The sequence below is a fragment of the Heptranchias perlo genome, chromosome 28 (genome assembly GCF_035084215.1).
Source record: "Heptranchias perlo isolate sHepPer1 chromosome 28, sHepPer1.hap1, whole genome shotgun sequence".
NCBI lineage: Eukaryota > Metazoa > Chordata > Chondrichthyes > Hexanchiformes > Hexanchidae > Heptranchias > Heptranchias perlo.
Genome location: NC_090352.1, coordinates 25178236 through 25200296, shown reverse-complemented (window position 1 = coordinate 25200296; position 22061 = coordinate 25178236). Strand labels below are relative to the sequence as shown.

The 22061-nt window shown below is 44.2% G+C and overlaps 1 protein-coding gene across 2 annotated transcripts in view; it reads left to right on the top strand.

Moving 5' to 3' along the window:
• Positions 1-1502: 1502 nt before the first annotated feature.
• The window catches only part of acaca (acetyl-CoA carboxylase alpha), a 206279-nt gene continuing 185720 nt past the window's right edge, over positions 1503-22061 (top strand). For both annotated transcript variants that reach the window (XM_068008235.1, XM_068008234.1), the window contains exons 1-5: positions 1503-1672; positions 6012-6265; positions 19709-19841; positions 20335-20473; positions 21562-21671. In XM_068008235.1, the coding sequence (XP_067864336.1) occupies positions 6033-6265; positions 19709-19841; positions 20335-20473; positions 21562-21671 (615 nt within the window). In that variant the 5' untranslated portion in view covers positions 1503-1672; positions 6012-6032. The remainder of the gene's footprint in view (positions 1673-6011; positions 6266-19708; positions 19842-20334; positions 20474-21561; positions 21672-22061) is intronic.

The following is a 22061-nucleotide window of genomic DNA, read 5'->3' as shown; positions in this document are numbered from 1 at the left end:
TCTCACACTCTCTATCACTCTCTCTCTCTATCCCTCTCTCACATTCTCTCTATTCCTCTCTCTCACTCACTCTATCCCTCTCTCTCTCTCTCTATCCCTCTCACACATTCTCTCTCTCTCTCTATCCCTCTCTCACACTATCCCTCTCACACGCTCTCTCTCTATCCCTCTCTCTATTCCCTCTCACACACTCTCTCTCTCTCTATCCCTCTCACACTCTCTCTATCCCTCTCTCACACTCTCTCTCACTCTCTCTATCCCTCTCTCACACTCTCTCTCACTCTCTCTATCCCTCTCTCACACTCTATCTCTCTATCCCTCTCTCACTATTCATCGATCTCTCTCTCTCTATCCCTCTCTCACATTCTCTCTATTCCTCTCTCTCACTCACTCTATCCCTCTCTCACACTCTCTCTCTCTATCCCTCTCTCACACATTCTCTCTCTCTCTCTATCCCTCTCTCACACTATCCCTCTCACACTCTCTCTATCCCTCTCTCACACTCTCTCTCTCTATCCCTCTCTCACACATTCTCTCTCTCTCTATCCCTCTCTCACACTATCCCTCTCACACTCTCTCTCTATCCCTCTCTCTATTCCCTCTCACACACTCTCTCTCTCTCTCTATCCCTCTCTCACTCTCTATCCCTCTCTCTCACTATTCATCGATCTCTCTCTCTCTCTATCACACTCTCTCTCTCTCTATCCCTCTCACACTCTCTCAATCCCTCTCTCACTCTCTCTCTCTCTATCCCTCTCTCACACTCTATCTCTCTATCCCTCTCTCTCACTATTCATCGATCGATCTCTCTCTCTATCACACTCTCTCTCTATCCCTCTCTCACACATTCTCTCTCTCTCTCTCTATCCCTCTCACACACACTCTCTCTCTATCCCTCTCTCTCACTATTCATCGATCTCTCTCTCTCTCTCTCTCTATCCCTCTCTCTCACACTATCTCTCTATCCCTCTCTCTCACTATTCATCGATCTCTCTCTCTCTCTCTATCCCTCTCACACACTCTCTCTCTCTCTCTATCCCTCTCACACACTCTCTCTCTCTCTCTATCCCTCTCTCTCACTATTCATCGATCTCTCTCTCTCTCTCTATCCCTCTCTCTCACACTATCTCTCTATCCCTCTCTCTCACTATTCATCGATCTCTCTCTCTCTCTCTCTATCACACTCTCTCTCTATCCCTCTCTCTCTCTCTATCCCTCTCACACACTCTCTCTCTCTCTCTATCCCTCTCTCTCACTATTCATCGATCTCTCTCTCTCTCTGATTCCCGCCCCGCTGCCGATCGTCCGATTGTGACTCGCCCCGGCTCGCTCTCCATTGGTCGCGCCCCTCCGCGCGGCTTCCGGGCAGAACCTGCCAGAAGCCAATGAGACGGCGCGCGCGGCGAGTGGGCGGAGGGGGGGAGGGGTGGGGTCGGGGGTCGGGGGTCGGTGACCGGCAGTAACCCCCAATCACGCCACTGGGTGATGCCGCTGTCACCGAAGGAGACGGGGAGAAACCCAGAGAAACTCCCCTTCCCTCCCTCCCTCCCTCCCTCGTCCTCCTCCTCCACCACCACCATAAGCCGAGTGGCCCAGGAACTCTGGTCGGCCCATTGCCTGGAACTTTTGTGCCAAAATCATAATATCAAATCTTAATTAAATCGTCATCAGGGTGAGTACTCGGTGCGGCTCCTGCATCTCCTGTGATGGGGCCGCTTGTACCATCCAAACCGGGGCAACTTATTGATGTTAAATCAGTGCAGATAATAATTGAGGCACCTTAAAGGGAGTGGGGCGGATTGATAGGGATGCCGATGGTCGATGCCGGTGTGCAATGTCCTTGCTTTAATGACTGTGATGTGGGATGGTGGTGGGGTGGTTTCTTTTCTTTTTCTTTTTGCTGGATCTTTTAAAATTGATCCGAATCAGCTCCCAGGGGCTTGGAGGCTGGCGAGAGATTAAAGGGCAGCTGGTTTACTGGAGGTCCCGGACAGAAGGGAGACTCGCACTCACTCGGGCTAGGCCTTGAGGACAAGCAGCTTCCTGGTCCTGAAACTGGGGTATCTGAATTAGACGTTCGTTTAAACCCCCACCACCACCACCACCACCGAACGATAATCTCGGTGTCACACTCTCAAATCTAACCCGAGGTCCGACTCTCTACTTAGTTTAGCGATGGAAGGGTGATTTCAGGAACCATGTTACATGGAAAATGTACCAAGACACGTGGTACCAATTGTAACTAATCGTATTGATGAATTATAGACGCGTTCGTTGCTTCTGTCCCAGACTTACTAGGTGAGCTGTGGCTGCAACTCACCCGTAGTTGTTGCTTTAATTACTATAAAGTAATCTGTTTACCTTTTACGTAAAATGATTTTGGATGGATGTACTTATTTTACTGTACTGTACACTATTGTTAAGTATCATTCCCTGGATGGATGGGTCAGTATTGTGGGACTGTATCTACCGAGCAGCAAGCAGTCTGCTAGCAGAGCGAGGCTGACCAGATAGCCCGCACACAATCAGAAATCATTAGTGGGATGAGTTGTGGTCAAGCTCAGAACGTCAGGATAGTTATGATTTTCTTGCTACCAGCCACAACATATTTTGTTTAAACGTAACTCATGTTTTAAAAATGTGACCATGGCAGAATTTTCTGCTGCCTGGGCAGTAAAATTGGGGTTTCAAAATTGCTATTCGCCAAGTGTGTTTCTCTTCATGGTAGCTAATGTAATTTTATTTTCCTCTATCTCTAATTTTTATCTTCCAATCTTCTGTCAGTCACTCCTTTCATGAAAGTGTTGATTCCCTCACTAGGGTACGTTTTGACTGCTAGCATTCTAGTTCCTCACCCAGGGAGCCTTTCAGGTAAATGTCCATTAGGGGCCACAATGTGGCAATCAGGAGTGAGAGCGAAATGACCCTGAGGGGCTGGCCAGTTGCGGTGTCCCCACTGCTGCTCTGTCTGAGATCAATTAACAGTACAGACTGAGGTCTTTCCTGGCCTGTGTGGTTACCTCTGAACCATCAAAGCAGGCAAATATGAATGTTCTAATGTCCATCAAACTGACTTTGCAGCAACTAACTCATTCAATAAGAACAACCTGCATTTATATCGCACCTTTTAACGTAGAAAAATGTTTTAAGGCACTTCACAGAGCTGTAAGAGAAACAGGTGCTCAGCTGAAACAGGAAAGATTTAGTAGATCAGATCCAAAACTTTATTACCAATATCATTCAGTGATCATTCACAGTGAGTTTATGGCTGACTAACCCTTCCAAGCAGTAAACCGACCCCAATTCTTCATGTGTAAACTTAAGGCGTGAGATTTAGCAGACTGACTATGTTGGGAGTGGGGTCACACAAACATGCACGTTCCAGCAGGGTCACAGGATATTGGATGGGGTGGGAACCCAGGAATCATTTTTTTTTATTTGTCCCCTGCCTCACCCAGGGATGCTGAGGCCAATTATGTTGAGATTTGTGATTGGGTTTCAAATAGAGTTCAAATTAGAGGGACATCGTGGAATTTAAGAAAGAAAAGTACTGCAGATGCTGGAAATCTGAAATAAAACAAAGTGCTGGCCACACGCAGCATATCAGGCCGCATCTGTGGAGAAAGGGAGCTAGGGTTAACGTTCCTGGTCGAGAACGGGTTCTGATGAAAGGTCATCGAACTGAAACGTTAAGCCTATCTTCCTGTCTCTACAGATGCTGCCTGACTGGCTGAGTGCTTCCAGCATTTTGTATTGCTAGAATTACAGCCCTTGTTTGTATTGGAACAGTTTTGCCCAATATAACTCTTTTGAAAATTTGCTGGACCATTTGTCATATGGTGAGCTTTATACACTTCAGTAGTATGATTGAATTGCTCAATTGAGTGTATCATGTACCTGGGATCAGGGTAATTTTAGGGACAGTGGCCAAATATCCATTTTAATATTTCAAGTTTCAGTGTCCTCAAAGGCTTAGGGTGTTCTGCTCTTTCTTTCACTCTGTAAAGATAATTCCTTCCTAGCCAGTCTAGTAGAATTCCAAAATAATTTTTCTGATACTATGATGCCAGGGATTGACAATAGAGTACTGACTCTGAGCCACGCAACTGTCCAGCAGAAAAGCAACTCAAAGATAGAGAAAGGGACGGGGGAAGGACTTTTGGTACATTCAGTTTTGCCTGGATAGTTGGACTGGAGCTAGATTAGGGAAGCAGACAGAACTTCTGTCACCCTTCCCTGCAGAGAAAACCAAGGAGCTAACTTCAGGGCAGGGCAGGTCTATCAAAAACATTAATTAGCCATAATTATTTTTTCCTTCTTCCTAATTTTCCTCTCTTATTTCCTAAAAGTATGACTCCCTGCTGCGGTCTGGTTCACTAGGTGGTGGTTAATCTCTTGGAACTCTCCCAAGTGGCCTCCAAGCCGCAAGTTTTCCAACTGTGCTGTCTTGACCTTAAGACAATCTGCAAGATGCTCCAAGGGAGTCCTCGAGGGCATCTGATTACTGTGTTTTTAATTTGTTGACCTGAGGGTATTATTTATGTTGGTGTATACGAATAAAAAATATTAGCCAGAATACAAACCAGATCCTATCCTCATCCCTCAACACCCAGAAGTTGCTGGACAGGAGCAGGAGTGCTAGTAGATTTTCCTTCCCTAACCCAAGGACACCATGAGGATCCCAGACTTCCAAAATTATACAGAGACTTAAAGGGTTAAATTATGAGGACAGGTTGCATAAACGGGTTGTATTCTCTTGAGTTTCGAAGGTTGAGTGTGATATAATTGAGGTGTTAAAAATGATAAAAGGATTCGGTAGAGTAGATACAGAGAAGCTATTTCCTTTAGTGAGGGAATCCAGAAGACGGGGGAAGCTCAACCCTAAAATTAGAGCTGGGTCATGCAGAAATGAAATCAGGAAGCACATTTTCACACAAAGGGTAGTGGAAATCTGGAATTCTTTCCCCCCCAAAAGGCTGTGGATGCTGGGTCAATTCAAATTTTCAAGACTCAGATCGATGGATTTTTGTTAGGCAAAAGTATCAAAGGTGGGTAAATGAAGTACAGATCAGCCATGATCTAATTAAACGGTGGCCTACTCCTGTTCCTATGTTCCATCATAAAGACTACCTACCTCCACCTCTAACATCACCGCCTCCACCCCGCCTCAGCTCATCAGCTGCTGAAACTCCCATCTATGCCTTTGCCAACTCCAGATTCGACTATTCCAATGCTGTCCTGCCTGGCTTCCCATCTTACACCCTTCATAAACTTCAGCTTATCGAAAACTCTGCTGCCTGTATCCTATCCCACACCAAGTTCCACTCACCAATCAATCCTGTTCTCGTTAATCTGCTTTGATTCCCAGGCCCTAAAGCCTCAAATTTAAAATTCTTATCCTTGTGCTTAAATCCCTTCATGGCCTCGCCCCCATCTGTGTAATCTCCTGAACTCTCTTTTGACACTGACCTTGCGTGCTACCCTTTCCTTTCGTCCCACCTTTGGCGGGTGTGCCTTTAGATGCCTAGGCCCCATACACTGGAATTTCCTCCATTAATCCCTCTGTGCCTCCACCTTTTTTTTTCTTTGTTTAAGACTTTCCTTAGACCCCACCCATCTCTTTCAGCAATGTTTTGTTCACCCCTCCTGATATTTCCATCTTTGGCTCGATGTCCATTTTGTCTGTTTATGCCTTTTTGAAGCGCCGTGGGACATTTTTCCATGTTAATGTGAGTTTTTGTTGTAGCAGAAAATCCACGCCTGATTAGTGGGAGTTGCAGGATTGCACACACTGTACTTTGTAGCAGTTCCAAGTTGCAGCAAAAGCGCAGAGAGGCAGAAGGAAAAGATAGGACTGTGTCCAAAGCTTCTTGCTCAATTCTCATTGTGCAATAAATACGCGCAAATAGATGGTCACTGTCATTCTATCGGGCAGTCCAAGTCTTAACACTTTCTTTGGTGACTGTGACTTTCCTGTCATTCTGTTTCAGCTCTGGTTCCTTTCATTGCAGTGCTGATTGTCCGGAGCAAGGATGTCGGATCAGGATCCAGCGGCCAAGCTTCCTGAGCTGCAGCTAACGTGCCAGTCCTCCAGGTTCATCATCGGCTCCGTGTCAGAGGACAACTCTGAGGATGAGATCGGAATGAACAGCAGCAAATCTGATATTTTGGAAGACAAGGAGCGATCATTATCACCCTCATCTGTAAATTCTGACAGCCTGTCTGACCTGGGACTGGGCTACGATAGCCTTCCTCTACAGTTGAGGTAATGTCAGAGTGTTCCTGTTGCTATTTATGTAAAATGCCTTGCTCCATCTTGATTTTCTGGCATGGCCGTGCTTTATCTGTGATGGCTGAGTCGGATAATCAGGGTTTTGGGAGCAGAGTTATGGGCCTGCTCCCAGTATATTTTCCTCTCTATTAGGAAAAGAACGAGCAATGCCGTTATCCATTGCAGCATCGGGAGAACTCTTTAATAATGCATTTTTGTTTAAAGAAAAAGTTTCCAATGAAATACAGTAGCTCTTTTTCATGCCAATCTACTATGCTCTGTCAACAATTTTAATTTCCATAATTTCTCTAACAGTTTTCTTCCCTCTCCACCTCTCTTGAAAGGCATTGACTCCTTGTCAAGTGCCCATCAGTATCCACCCCCCCCCAACCCCGGCCAAGTGGACATTATTCATGTGTGAGCTTTGACACTGGATATCAGGTCTTGGTGTGGGATACATAGAATCATAGATAATAGGAGCAAGAGTAGGCCATTCGGCCCTTCAGGCCTGCTCCGCCATTCAAAATGATCATGGCTGATTGTCTAACTCAGTACCCTGTTCCTGCTTTTTCCCCATATCCCTTGATCCCTTTAGCATTAAGAAATATATCTATCTCCTTCTTGAATATATTTAATGACTTGGCCTCCATTGCCTTCAGTGGTAGAGAATTCCACAGGTTCACCACCCTCTGAGTGAAGAAATTTCTCCTCACTCGGTATCCTGAGATTGTGACCTCTGGTTATGAATTCCCCGTCCATTGGGAACATCCTCCCTGCGTCTTGTCTGTCTAGTCCTGTTAGAATTTTATATGTTTCGATGAGATCACCTCACATTCTTCTAAACTCTAGTGAATATAGGCCTAGTCGACCCAATCTCTCCTCATGCGTCAGTCCTGCTATCCCAGGAATCAGTCTGGTAAACCTTTGTTGCACTCCCTCCATGGCAAGGACATCCTTCCTCAGATAAGGAGATCAAAACTGCACACAATACTCCAGATGTGGTCTCACCAAGGCCCTGTACAACTGCAGTAAGACATCCCTCTTCCAGTATTCAAATCCTCTTGCAATGAACACCAACATACCATTCGCCTTCCGAACTGCTTGCTGCACCTGAATGCTCACTTTCAGCGACCGGTGTACAAGGACACCCAGGTCTCGTTGCACCTCCCCTTTTCCCAATCTGTCACCATTCAGATAATCTGTCTTTCTGTTTTTACAGCCAAAGTGGATAACCTCACATAATCTGCCATGTTCTTGCCCACTCACCCAACTTGTCTAAATCACATTGGAGCCTCTTTGCATCCTCCTCACAGCTCACATTCCACCCCAGCTTTGTGTCGTCTGCAAACTTGAAAATGTTACATTTAGTTCCCTCATCCAAATCATTTTGCCATTCAGGTTTACCATTGTGAATAGCTGGGGCCAAGTGCTGATCCCTGCGGTACCCCACTGCCACCCGGAAAAAGACCCGTTTATTCCTATTCTCTGTTTCCTGTCTGTTAACCAATTCTCAATCCATGCCAGTATATTCGCCCCAATCCCATGTGCTTTAATTTTGCACACTAACCTTTTGTGTGGGACCTTCTCAAAAGCCTTCTGAAAATCCAAGTACACCACATCCACTGGTTCTCCCCTATCTATTCTAATAGTTACCTCCTCAAAAAACTCCAATAGATTTGTTAAGCATGATTTCCCTTTCATAAACCCATGCTGACTTTGTCCAGTCCCGTTAATGCCTTCCAAGTGCACTGTTATCACATCCTTTATAATAGACTATAGCATTTTCCCCACTACTGATGTTAGGCTAACTGGTCTGTAATTCCCTGTTTTTTCTCCCTCCTTTTTTAAATAGTGGGGTTACATTTGCCACCCTCCAATCTGTCAGAACTGTTCCAGAGTCTATAGAATTTTGGAAGATGACCACCAATGCATCCACTCGGCAGCAGAGTTATGGATGAGCTGATGGTCTGCTCCCACCTGATTTCAGGAATTTCCCCTGACATTCCTAGTTGCTGGAAAGTCACAGCTTCTGTCCCTGGTCTGTGCTGAGTTAGCCAATTTCAGCCAGGACAGTGGCACAAACTTAACTGTTGACCTGAGCGGCCCCAGAATAGGGAAAGGGGAGGATGGAATTAGTCTGGGTTCGTTCTCCTAATTGAAATTCATGTGCGTGTGTGTAGAAGTCAAGTGAACCTTGGATAGGGCTCAACTTGATGCCCCTGAATAGCCTGCTGACATTCATTTTCCATGATGAATCACCACTTGAATGAGGTACCAGAGCCCGCTGCCATCCATGGAACCGTATTCCTGGTTAAAGTGTTTCACCACCTTCAGGAGAGGTGGAGACAAATTTGGTGGTGGGGATGGGGGGAAATGCAGCAACGGGATTGGATTGCAACGGGATCTTGATAAATTGGGCCAGTGGGCCGATGAATGGCAGATGGAGTTTAATTTAGATAAATGTGAGGTGATGCATTTTGGGAGATTGAATTGGGCCAGGACCTACTCCGTTAATGGTAGGGCGTTGGGGAGAGTTATAGAACAAAGAGATCTAGGAGTACAGGTTCATAGCTCCTTGAAAGTGGAGTCACAGGTGGATAGGGTGGTGAAGAAGGCATTCAGCTTGCTTGGTTTCATTGGTCAGAACATTGAATACAGGAGTTGGGATGTCTTGTTGAAGTTGTACAAGACATTAGTTAGGCCACACTTGGAATACTGTGTACAGTTCTGGTCACCCTATTATAGAAAGGATATTATTAAACTAGAAAGAGTGCAGAAAAGATTTACTAGGATGCTGCCGGGACTTGATGGTTTGACTTATAGGGAGAGGTTAGATAGACTGGGACTTTTTTCCCTGGAGAGTAGGAGGTTGAGGGGTGATCTTATAGAAGTCTATAAAATAATGAGGGGCATAGATAAGGTAGATAGTCAAAATCTTTTCCCAAACGTAGGGGAGTCTATAACGAGGGGGCATAGATTTAAGGTGAGAGGGGAGAGATACAAAAGGGTCCAGAGGGGCAATTTTTTCACTCAAAGGGTGGTGAGTGTCTGGAATGAGCTGCCAGAGGCAGTAGTAGAGGCGGGTACAATTTTGTCTTTTAAAAAGCATTTGGACAGTTACATGGGTAAGATGGGTATAGAGGGATATGGGCCAAGTGCAGGCAATTGGGACTAGCTTAGTGGTATAAACTGGGCGACATGGACATGTTGGGCCGAAGGGCCTGTTTCCATGTTGTAAACTTCTATGATTCTATGATTCTAAGTAAAATTACTGGAAACATGAAGTTGCTAGGAATAAATAGTAATGTTTCTAGAATGTTCTGTACCTGAACTCTTTGTAATTTAAGTTATACGTTGTGACATTTTACTGTGTTCTCTGGGAAGGATCCAGGAGTTCTTCGCAGCGACTTTTTTTTTCTTTGTATAAATTGTGCTGCATTCCTTCACAGAGCTGCCCAGAGTGGAATGGTTAATAGCAAAGAGGCTAATTGCCTGTGGTGAAGGGTGTGTAGGATCGAGAATGGGAAGAAAAATTGAAAAAACTTGAGGGGAAAAATCAGCGTTTGTTTTCTGTTTTATCACACTAGACTTAAAGAGCAATCAGCAACGCTTTTTCCTCAATCGAATCAGCAAGTTAGATATGCTGCTATTATACGACCTGTTCTGGCTAACCACTGGTGTAACCTTTGATTCTCGCTTGACTTTGGTTTCAACAGCAGTCAAGAGGTTATTTCAGTCCAGGCCTAATCCTCTTTGCTTCAGACGTCTGTTTTGAATTGTGATGCAATGTCTGGTCATCCGATCTGTTTCGCAAAGCTCAGCTAATGCTCTGGATGTTTGCTGAACTGGGTGATGTAATTAAAGAGCATCCCCTGCCATAATCTCTGAACTACTTTGTGAGGACAAGTTTGAACCCGTACAAATCTGCAAGCAATCTTTGGAAGGGACAGTGCACCCTCTGCAGGCTGCAGTCGGTTTCACTTGTTTTTTGCCAATTTCTTTTGCTAACTTTCTCCCCACCTCTTGTGAAGGCACTAAATCTAATCTGGGGAGCTGGGTCCCCCTTCCAGTGCCTCGCCCTAGTAGCCATTATTCCTTTGTGAACCTTGACGATGAATATCGGCAGGTTGTTTAGGGGGTTTATAGCTGGGTCCAGTGATGATGTTATACACAGTTCCAGCAGAAGTTTCTGCATATTGATCAGGAGTGAGAACCTCAGACTTTTTTCCTCCCTCCCAAACTCTGGAATGTTGAGGACAATTGTACTTCCCCCCCCACTGCTGCCCCGTCTGGGATCAATCCTAGAAGCTTCCTGTCTGTATGGTTCAGCTATTCATTGGACAGACTTCATGAGCCATCGAGGAGCCTTAAAAGCCATATCTATGTGCAGTGGTACAGTGTATTGCAGAGTGGTATGAAGTGGGATCCCTCCAGCAGCTTTCCGCACGGCACATTGAAAATCTCAAGCAAGCTGCCATGGAGAGGTACAAAGTAAAGGCCTGAAACCTCCTCACGTGGAAAGAAAATTGGAAGGCCAGTTTTCAAAATCGCTCCATCATCTATCACCTCGCTATAGAGTGGCATTGGTGGAGACCGTCTCTTCGTCTGGGGAATCAGAAAATTTATGGCACAGAAGGAGGCCATTTGGCCCATCGTGTCAGCGCCAGCCAAATATGAGCCACCCAGCCTAATCCCACTTTCTGGCACTTGGTCCATAGCCTGTAGGTAATGGAAACTTCAAGTGCATCCAACTATTTAAATGTGATGAGGGTTTCTGCCTCTACCACCCTTTCAGGCAGTGAGTTCCAGACCCCCACCGCCTTCTGGGTGAAAAAAATTTTCCTCAGTCCCCTCTAATCCTTCTACCAATCACTTTAAATCTATGCCCCCTGGTTATTGACCTCTCTGCTAAGGGAAATAGGACCTTCCTATCCACTCTGCCTAGGCCCTTTATAATTTTATATACCTCAATTAAGTCACCCCTCGGCCTCCTCTGTTCCAAAGAAAACAACCCCAGCCAATCCAATCTTTCCTCGATGTTAAAATTCTCCAGTCCTGGCAACATCCTTGTAAATCTCTGTACAACCTTTCTGTAATGTGTTGACCAGAACTGTATGCAGTACTCAAGCTGTGGCCTAACTAGTGTTTTATACAATTCTAGTATAACCGCCCTGCTCTTGTATTCTATGCCTCGGCTAATAAAGGAAAATATCCCGTATGCCTTCTTAACCACCTTATCTACCTGCCCTGCTATCTTCAGGGATCTGTGGACATGCACTCCAAGGTTCCTCCCATTTATTGTGTATTCCCTTGCCTTGTTTGCCCTCCCCAAATGCATTACCTCACACTTCCCCAGATTGAATTCCATTTGCCACTTTTCTGCCCACCTGACCAGTCCATTGATATCTTCCTGTAGTCTACAGCTTTCTTCCTTACTATCAACCACACGGCCAATTTTTGTATCATCTACAAACTTCTTGAGCATGCTTTCTACGTTGAAGACGAAATCATTAATATATACCACAAAAAACAAGGGACCTAGTACTAAGCCCTGCGGAACCCCACTGGAAACAGCCTTCCAGTCCCTGTATGTAGTACAGTTTGCAGGGACTGGAAGGCTGTTTCCAGTGGAGTTCCGCAGGGCACGGAAGGTCTGTACCGCTAGGGGTGGTTTGGAGCAAATGACCAAATCCTTCTCAAAAAGCTGCTATACAAACTCCCCAGACCATGTCCTGACCACTCCCCAGCTGAGATTAGCCTATTTAGCACAGACTCTGGAATTAACCTAATACCTCCCTGATCAGTATGGCTGAGCAGCTCATTGCATCGTGTCACTGAGTCCACAGAGAGTGAGTATCCAGCTTTAATATTAAGTTGAAATTAAGATGATCCTACTTTTGCCACGAAGGACCTAGTTGATCATGGACTGCCATGAAGCTGCAGAAACCCATGGTCTGAAAGTCACTGTGGACAAATTACAGTCAGAGCCTGAGTGCTGTCACCCTGTGACACGGAGAACACTGAACGTCGGTATTCTTGCTCTATGCATTTCCTTCCTTCAGACTTCCCAGTTGTTTGTATCCGCTTTCTAGACATTGTAGGCTGGACAAGTGATTTGTTGCAGCACAAAATCTGTTATCGGTCAGATCGACTTAGAAACCGGCATCTTTGCTGCTTTTGGCACATTTTACAGAAAATTGGGTTTCTGAGGCAGCAAATTCTGCTACATGCAGTGAGTGTAGGGATTTGTTGCATTGTACTGTGCCAAATTGTTTGCCCCAATTATAGGATAGAAATCATACACGCACATTTTTAAAATTTACCCCATAAAGTTGGTAATTTCACGACTTCAGGATGTCTCAAAGCGCTTCACGGCCAATTAAGTATTGGAGTGTAGTGACTGTTGTAAATTACGGTAATTTGCCAGCCAATTTGTGTACTGCAAGGTCCCAATGTGTTTTAAGTGGTGTTGGTTGAAGGATAAATATTGGCCAAGACACTGGGAGAAATCCCCAGCTCCTCTTCAAATAGTGCCATGGGATCTTTAACGTCCATGTGAGTAGGCAGATGGGACCTCTTTTCAATGTCTTATCTGATAAATGGCACCTCTGACGGTACTCTCTCAGTACTGCACTGAAATGGCAGCCTCGATCATACGCTCAAGTTTGCGGAGTGGGGCTTGAGCTCATGACCTCTTGACTCAGGCGAAAGTGCTACCACTGGGCCGAGGCTGACATTTAAACAGGCTGTTAATGGGATGCAGTGTAATGCTGGAGCTGTGGCAGCCCAAATTTAAATTTGAAATTGGAAAAGGTACAGCAGTAGCTGGATACAAGTGAGGTACACAAGAAAGGTCTGATCAATGTAATCCCGAGACAGCCTTGAACTTACTTGTTGCCATTGGCACAGGGTGTTGTTTGTCTGGGTGAAGTACATTGCGTCTCTCTGGAACACTGTTGCTTTCTGTTACCTGAGCCGATTGTCTTCCGTGAAACTCCCTCTTCCTATCGTATGAGGATTGGGCATGTGGCTGAAAACTGGTGCAAATGCAGGACCTAAATTAAAGTTGCAACACTTGAGGGAGAAACAAAAATGAAAAAAAAACCTGTATATCACTAAAATTTGTGACGCAGGTTAATAAGGCCATTTTAAAAAAAAAAGCAAACTAAGCACTGGGGTTCGTTTCTAGAGGCATAGAATTGAAAAGCAGAGAAGTTACGTTAAACTTGTATAGCGTACTTGCAGGACTGTGCACAGTTCTGGTCTCTATTATGAAAAGGCTATCGAAGCACTGGAGAATGTGCAAAAAAGATTCACAAGGATATCATCAGAACTGTGAGGATATACTTATCAGAAAAGGCTGAACAGGCTGGGGCTCTTTTCTCTAGAAAAGAGAAGGCTGAGGGGTGACCTGATAGAGGTCTTTAAGACGTAGAGAAAATGTTTCCATTTGTGGGGGAGTCTAAAACATTTAATATAAGATAGTTACTAATAAATTCAATAGGGAATTCAGGAGAAACTTCTGAACCCAAAGAGTGGTAAGAATATGGAACGTGCCACCACAAGGAGTAGTTGAGGCGAATGGCATTGATGCATTTAAGGAGAAGCTAGATAAACACATGAGGGAGAAAGGAATAGAAGGATATGCTGATAGGGTTGGATGAAGGGTGGGAGGAGGCTCGTGTGGAGTATATATGCCGGCATAGTCCAGTTAGGCCAAATGGCCTGTTTCTGTGCTGTAGTCTCAATTTAATTCTATGTAAAAGCTGTTGGGAATAGGAACATTGTAACAGGAGTAGCTCATTTGGCTCATTGAGCCTCCACCTCCAATTTGTTAGTCCATGCAGCTCTTCACCTCCTTAAACCCAATTCTCCACCCTTTATCCTTAATATCCTTATTTTCCAAGTAAGTATCTATCTCCCTTTTTAATACCTCAATTAATTCTGCATCTATGGCCTTCTGGGGCTGTGCATTCCACATGCTCACAATCCTTTGTGTGAAGTATTTAGCTCAAATTTATGTTTCTGACCCCTTATTCTGGATTCTCCCAGAGGGAAGAATCTTTTCACACCCAATCCCAACATGCAAGAGTTACTTCCTTTCTACCCTATCTCCACGTTATTTTAAACGCCTTTGGCAGATCATCACATAACCTCCTCCTCTACAGGGAATGTACCCAAGTTTACCCTGTCTCTCATCATGGCAAAATCCCTTCCTCCCCGCTATCATCCTGATGAATCTTTGGACTTTCTCCAGTGCCAGTACATCCTTCCTATAGTGGAATGCACAAAACTGCAAAGTACATTTTTGCTTTTATATTTGATACCTCATATGATGAAAACCACAGAAACTTTTTGCACCTGTAAGCAAGCTTTTAATTACTATTAGTGCATCTCCCGTGGCATTGCTTATGATTAGTGAGCTGTTTTATAAAGACAGGAGCATTACATCACGATGTCATGAACAATGCATTATTCTGCTGCTAAGATGGATCGATATTTAAGTTGGCCTTAGCTGCCATTGTGAGTCTTCACAGAGAATGCCAGCTCCAGGACCCTAATCCTGTACACATAAGTGAACTTCCAGCAGCATTTTAGTTAGTGGTTTGGAGCAGGAACCTGAACCCTTTTTTTGTGCAAAGAAAAATTTAGCAACTTGAAGTGCTATCGGAGTTTTCAAACAAGAATTCAAATTAACAGATGATTTGAATTAAGTAACCAAATTAAGAGTAGATTGTAGTTAGAAACATAGAAAATTTACAGCACTGAAGGAGGCCATTTGGCCCATCGTGTCCGTGCCGGTCGAAAACGAACTACCCAGTGTAATCCCACTTTCTAGCACTTGGTCCGCAGCCTTGTACGTTATGGCACTTCAAGTGCATATCCAAGTACTTTTTAAATGTGACGAGGGTTTCTGCCTTTACCAGCCTTTCAGGTAGTGAGTTCCAGACTCCTACCACCCTCTGGGTGAAAATTTTTTTCCTCCGCTTCCCTCTAATCCTTCTACCAATTACTTTAAATCTATGCCACCTGGTTATTGACCTCTCTGCTAAGGGAAATAGGTCCTTCCTGTCCACTCTAGCTAGGCCCCTCAATCAAATCACCCCTCAGCCTCCACGGTTCCAAAGAAAACAACCTCAGCCTATCCAATCTTTCCTCATAGCTACAATTCTCCAGACCTGGCAATATCCTCGTAAATATTCTCTGTACTTCTCTAGTGCAATCACATTTTTCCTGTAATGTGTTGACCAGAACTGTATGCAGTACTCAAGCTGTGGCCTAACTAGTGTTTTATACAGTTCCAGCATAACCTACTTGTTCTTACATTCTATGCCTCGGCTGATAAAGGAAAGTATACTGTATGCCTTCTTAACCGCCTTATCTACCTGTCTTGCTACCTTCAGGGATCTGTGGACATGCACTCCAAGGTCCCTCTTTTCCTCTACACCTCTCAGTATCCTCCCATTTATTGTGCATTCCCTTACCTTGTTTGCCTTCCCCAAATGCATTACCTCACACTTCTCTGGATTGAATTCCATTTGCCACTTTTCTGCCCACCTGACCAGTCCATTGATACCTTCTACAGTCTACAGCTTTCCTCCTCACTATCAACCACACGGCCAATTTTTGTATCTTCTACAAACTTCTTAATCATGCCCCCTACATTTAAGTCTAAATCATTAATATATACCACAAAAAACAAGGGACCTAGTACTGAGTCCCACGGAACCCCACTGGAAACGGCCTTCCAGTCACAAAAACACCTGTTGACCATTACCCTTTGCTTCCTGCCACTGAGCCAATTTTGGATCCAATTTGCCACTTTCCCTTGGATTCCATGGACTTTTACTTCTTGGACCAGTCTGCCAAAAGCCTTGCTAAAATCCATGTAGACTACATTAAACGCACTACTCTCATCGACCCTCCTTGTTGCCTCATCAAAAAATTCACTCAAGTTAGTCAGACACAACCTTCCCTTAACAAATCTATGTTGGCTGTCCTTGATTAATCTGTGCCTTTCTAAATGACTGTTTATACTGTCTTTTAGAATTGATTCCAATAGTTTGCCCACCACCGAGGTTAGACTGACTAGTCTGTAATTACTCAGTCTATCCTTTTCTCCCTTTTTAAACAACGGTACAACGTTAGCAGTCCTCCAATTCTCTGGCACCACACCTGTAGCCAGGGGGGATTGGAAAATGATGGTCAGAGCCTCTGCTATTTCTTCCCTTTCTTCTTTTAACAGCCTGGGATACATATCATCTGGGCCTGGCAATTTATCTATTTTCAAAGATGCTAAATCCCATAATACTTCCTCTCTCACTGTTTATCCCATCCAATATTTCACACTCCTCCTCCTTAACTAGTTGAAGCTAATTTTTTAATTACACAGATATGATTTCACTTCTGTAAATGTATGAGTTCTACCATTACATCCACAGAACTGTTTTATTTTATGGTTTGTCCCCTCTCTCCAAACCATTTTCAGCATTGACTGGTGACGTCTGTCTGTTCATAATAACCGTATTGTTAGGTTGTGCATGATCATGTTTGTCCAGACATTTCTGGGCAGTCAGTTAAATATTAGAAGGATGTTGCAAAGGAATTCTCCCATCCAGCCCACTTGGTTTGCAAAAATGACCTATCTATTGTGAATGTGCTTTGTAAACAAAAAAGCTCTTACTGAAAAGGCCCCCCGTGTTTGGTATTGTGCAGGTATGTGCGATTATAGTTATGTAGTCAACTGATCATTGATACTTTATCATCTATTAAGTCAGTCCTTCTATTACCAACAATTTGTGGCAGTACCTCCTGTTTGGTGATTGCCTCCCACAGAGGCTTGACATCCTTTGCCTTTCTCTGTGAAGCACTTTGAAATGTTTTATCAATTAATGGTGCTTTAGAAATACATGTTCAATTTGAAGCTGTTGTACCATCTCAGACTGCACGTAAATCAATCCCCTCCTCCTCCCCACCTCCTTGCTGTGTAATGCTTTATTTCCCATGTCTGCACCACCTAGAGGAATTACTGGTCTGACCCACTTCCTGGTTTATACTGCAGTTGTGTTAGTTTTATACTGGCACGAATCCAGGGCCCCTGGGTGAGGGTGGAGAATTTGTACCAGTATAAAGTCCCCAGTGTTGCCTGGCAGCTGGTTCGCGTTCGTCTAAGATGTGGGTTGGTTTGGGAGGGGGTGGCAAGGAGACGGACTGTAACTGGCAGCACCCAACATTTCCTGTCAGTACTATATAATTCCTTTCAGCGTCAGCAGCCCCACTTAGCTCTGACAGGACTGCAATAGACAGACTGCGTCATCGTACTCAGTAGTAGCCAATTCCTGTGTGAGTATGAATGAGAGTCAGGTGATATGCATTTGCTTATCAAGGCAGGACTGTTTATCCACGCATGCAGAAATAAATTGAAAGCAATGGGGACCCTCTTGTCATCAAGATATTCCCTTCAGACTGTCTAACTGCAACCAGTAAAGCCTGCACAATTTTTCTACTGAGTCTGGCAGCTTGTGACTCTCTTCACTGATCATGGAGGATTCTGGAGACGAGAGCCAGAGAATGATATACTACTTACTGCGGAGGTTAGTAGGAGGTGGTATTTTGAAATAAAAATGTGAAGTGTAAGTCTGCCTGTTACCTAATCAGTGAAGTTCTAATCCTTCTGTGTGAATGTTGCAGTCAGTTTAAACTTACTGGTACGTAGGGCTGAGGCCTCAGTGCGTTAGACTTCTGCAGCACTCAATCCACAGTTGATAATGTACCAAGAATGCCGTGCCTATTGACCGATCAGTCACTTGCTTATCAGTTGATCAGTGATACTTAAAAAAAAAAAAAAATATTTCACCTTTCTCCCCTTCTCTCCTGAAGGTCTTGGTGTCTTCTTGAAGGATAGACCATGGGCACTTTGTTCAAGTAGCTGTACTTCATGTGGGAACCCGGATAGTAAATGTTAGTAGGCTGTTTGACTGTGGAAGGCATCCCAGTCGAGCTAAATGTTCCTCTCGATATGATGCCTGCAAAACAGGTGCTTTCCAGCCAAGGTCATTAAATAGCATTCAGGAAGAGGAATCTTTACTGATTTCTTTTTTCATCACCCTTGCTTAAGGACATTTAAGTTAATTGTGGCATCCCTGCTGCTGCCTTGGCTGAGACCAGCTAACTTAGCACAGAGCAGGGGTTGAACCTGAGTCTTTTCTGTTCTGCATTACAGTACCATACTGGGTGTGAAGTTAGCCACTATGCCATGAAGGGGGAGTCGGTGTCTTATTTTCAAGATGCAGCATCTTGTTTTTCTTGATCCTTTTGTATTGTCTCCCCAAGGAGCACAGTTGAAGGCACTGCTTAGTGTAATATGAATAGACCTGGAAAGTATGCATGTGCGGCCCTCGTGAGGCCACGATAGGGCTCGGTCGTAATGCTCGCCCAATTGAATAGCACGTGGCGAGTCATTGTCGAGGCTAATGTATTAGAGTGATCACTTGGGTTCGGTCCTGGAGGACTGGGTTGATGTCTGCAGAACTATACCTCAGTTTGTGACTTCAGGAGAGAGGGGGAGAAGAAATAGTCACTACAATTTTAATATCCTCAAGTACAGTAGTTGCAAGCACATTCCTGTTCAAAGCAGCAATTTTTTTTGTAGTTTTAAAATTTGTTTCTCATCAAGCTGCTAATCTGCAAAAATGCTTTTTGTTGCAATTTGTTTACAGACATTTTACAGAACAACCATTTGCAGTGATTGCAGAAAACTATATTTTTGCAGTGAAGGAAATGCTCTCTGAATCAGGGTCATAGTTTGCATTGGTACTGGGGAGTCCAGCCATTCCAATTATATACCAGTGTAGCTTGATATAACTGAATTCCACTGTCATTTATTTAAGAAATATCTTCTAACAACTTGCTTTTTATGTTGCACTTCATTAATGACTCTTTGCTACCTGGACATGAAGCCATGGCTCAGGTCAATTTCTCACATCCTCCTGACTGCTGAAATTATTGGTGTCTTGCTGGCATAAAGTCGCCCTCCAGCACCTTGCCCAAGTGACCATTATTCACGTTTGAGCCTTGACAGTGAGTGTTGGCAGGCTGTTTCACCTGGGGTCAACTTACAGCCCAGCTGTCCTAACTAAATGTCCACACAACTGCACTTCGAACAGAGGTCACACCTCCCTGGTCCGTATGACTCACAGAAACACAGATGGAGTCCATTCCACCTATTGTGCCAGTGTCAAATGCCACCTTCTGAGCTGGAGCTATCTGCTTCAATCCCATCTTCCTGCCCTTTCCCTGAACCTTTCTGTATTCTTCCTTTTCAAATACTTATCCCTGTCAAACAAAGTTATAGTCTCAGCCGCAATAGTCAATCAGCACAAATGACCCCACTAAACAAGCTGTTCGGTTCTTGAAATTTGTTCCTTATCTCCACAGGCCTAGCATGTCAGGACTGCACCTGATGAAGCAAGGAAGGGACAGGAAGAAGCTGGAGCTGCAGAGAGATTTCACAGTTGCTTCCCCGGCTGAGTTTGTAACTCGCTTTGGGGGCAATAAAGTTATCGAGAAGGTAAGCAAATAACTTCACTACGGCTTGAAGAGGCTGGGTTGGCTTTCTGTCTTTGGACAAGTACAAATATTCTTGTCCAATCACAGAAACAGCTCTGAGAAACCCTTCTTCCTGCTCGTTGCTATAATTTCCCATTCATTGTGTTAAAGGGATCACTGAGAAGAAAGCATTTTAAAAATGAGCGTTTAGATATGGTGAAATAAAAGTGATTAGATGGGGTCTGTTTAATAACTTAAGGGCATGTGGAATGGAAAAGGCCATTAAGCCCATTCTTTCTCACGTACCATGTGCAATTTGCATTATCGTAGTCTCTAAATTTCCAGAGAAAAGTGATTATGCACAGATAAAATGCCTAGCCAAAATTCCTGGAGGTAATATTCAGACTTCTACGAACAATGTGCTTCATAAAATATTGAATAGTTGGTGCCTAAATTTATCCTTTATAACCTTCAGTTCATTTCTAGCCAGATAACTTGCTGGACTTTGCCAACAGGTGCTGATTGCCAACAATGGGATTGCAGCAGTGAAGTGCATGAGGTCCATACGGCGCTGGTCTTATGAGATGTTCAGGAATGAGCGTGCAATACGATTTGTTGTCATGGTAACTCCAGAAGACTTGAAAGCTAATGCAGGTCAGTTTATCTAAGGGGTTACTGTTTTGAGTGTGGTTAATAACATATGACAGAGGGCGTGGTCTATTCTGGACTGTAAACATTCTGTAACAAACTGCCAATAAAAATAACTGTTACAACAAAAGCAGGAGTGTCAACCACCAAATACCTTTAGTAGCTGTAACCAAGGGCATTTTTGGGTGGTGCGGCCTGCAATCTCTGGCTTAAAGTTTAGCAAAGCCTTTTAGTCCAAAGCACTAGTCACAGCTTTTGCTGTGCTAGTGCTACTTCTATGGTTTCTGTTTTTTTAGCACAAAAAGATTAGAGCTGTGACATATGACTGTCCAGTGCTGAGCCATATAGACCAGCAACATCTCAGGTTTAATCCCTGGTCTGTGCTGATTGTATCCGGGCTGTAGATGGAATTGTTACTGGGGTCGGGGTGGGGGGGGGGGGTAGAGAGAAAATTACATGGAATTTGCAGAACAGAAACACATGCTCCACATAAGCTGACACCCATTCTATTTACTTCATCTCACCCTATCAACAAAATCAGCCCTGGATTCTGCTCCTGCTCGCTATCTAGTGAACCTCTGTGGGAAAAATGTGCATGTGGAAGTTGGGTGAGGACAAAATGAAGCTCGACTATGACTTCCTGCAGACACTCACTGTCTTGGCTCACACATGAAGATTGGCTATTTGGGAAATTATTAGAGAAAACTGGCGGCCATGGAACCGTACGCCAACAAGTGTCAGATAGAAAAAGCAGAAAATTGGGAGTGAAACAGGGAGAGAGGAATGGCCAGTCAATTATATGGGAGTGACCAGATGGCATTCTGCTGCCAGTCTCAGAAGTATACACTTTAGGAGTCGCACATGATCGAGTGCTGTAATACTGAGAAGAAACCGACAGACGCTTGTCTCAAAAAGACTCCGTTGTTCACATCACCTCTCAGCCTCTTCAATGGTGCAGTAATGTTCTTTTGGCAGCTTATAATTCAATTCGGCGAGTTCAGGTAGTGACTGTTTGCTGCTGATCTTTGTGTGTTCCTTTTAAAGATTACTGCCAATGACAACTTGTGGTCTGAAATGTTGGTTTTGCTTTGCAGAGTACATTAAAATGGCAGACCATTATGTTCCTGTACCTGGAGGACCAAACAATAATAACTATGCAAACGTTGAGCTAATACTGGACATTGCAAAACGCATTCCAGTCCAGGTACTGTTAGAGTTGCTATACACTCTCCCTGTTTATTCTTATCTGGGATTAGTTCCTTTGGGTCAGCCCTTAAGTAAGCCTTTCTAATATTTTAGCATGCAAATATTTTCCCTCTTTAAAATAGCTTGAACCTCTAATCCCGGATGCTGTATTCTTCAACATGATACACAGCTGAGAGGTCATTTTGTTAGTTTTTTTTTGAGATCACTTACAATCCAATTGTTGTTTCTTGACCACTTGCTCACTTCCTCCTTTAGCTGAGTGGCAGGGTTAGATGTAGGTCTACATAAGCCACCACATTGCAACTCTGACAAGAGCTGCAGGTTCTACCAGGAGGCACTGGTCCCTCCAATATGAAAACTGGCAAACTTGTAACCGGTATTGACAGCC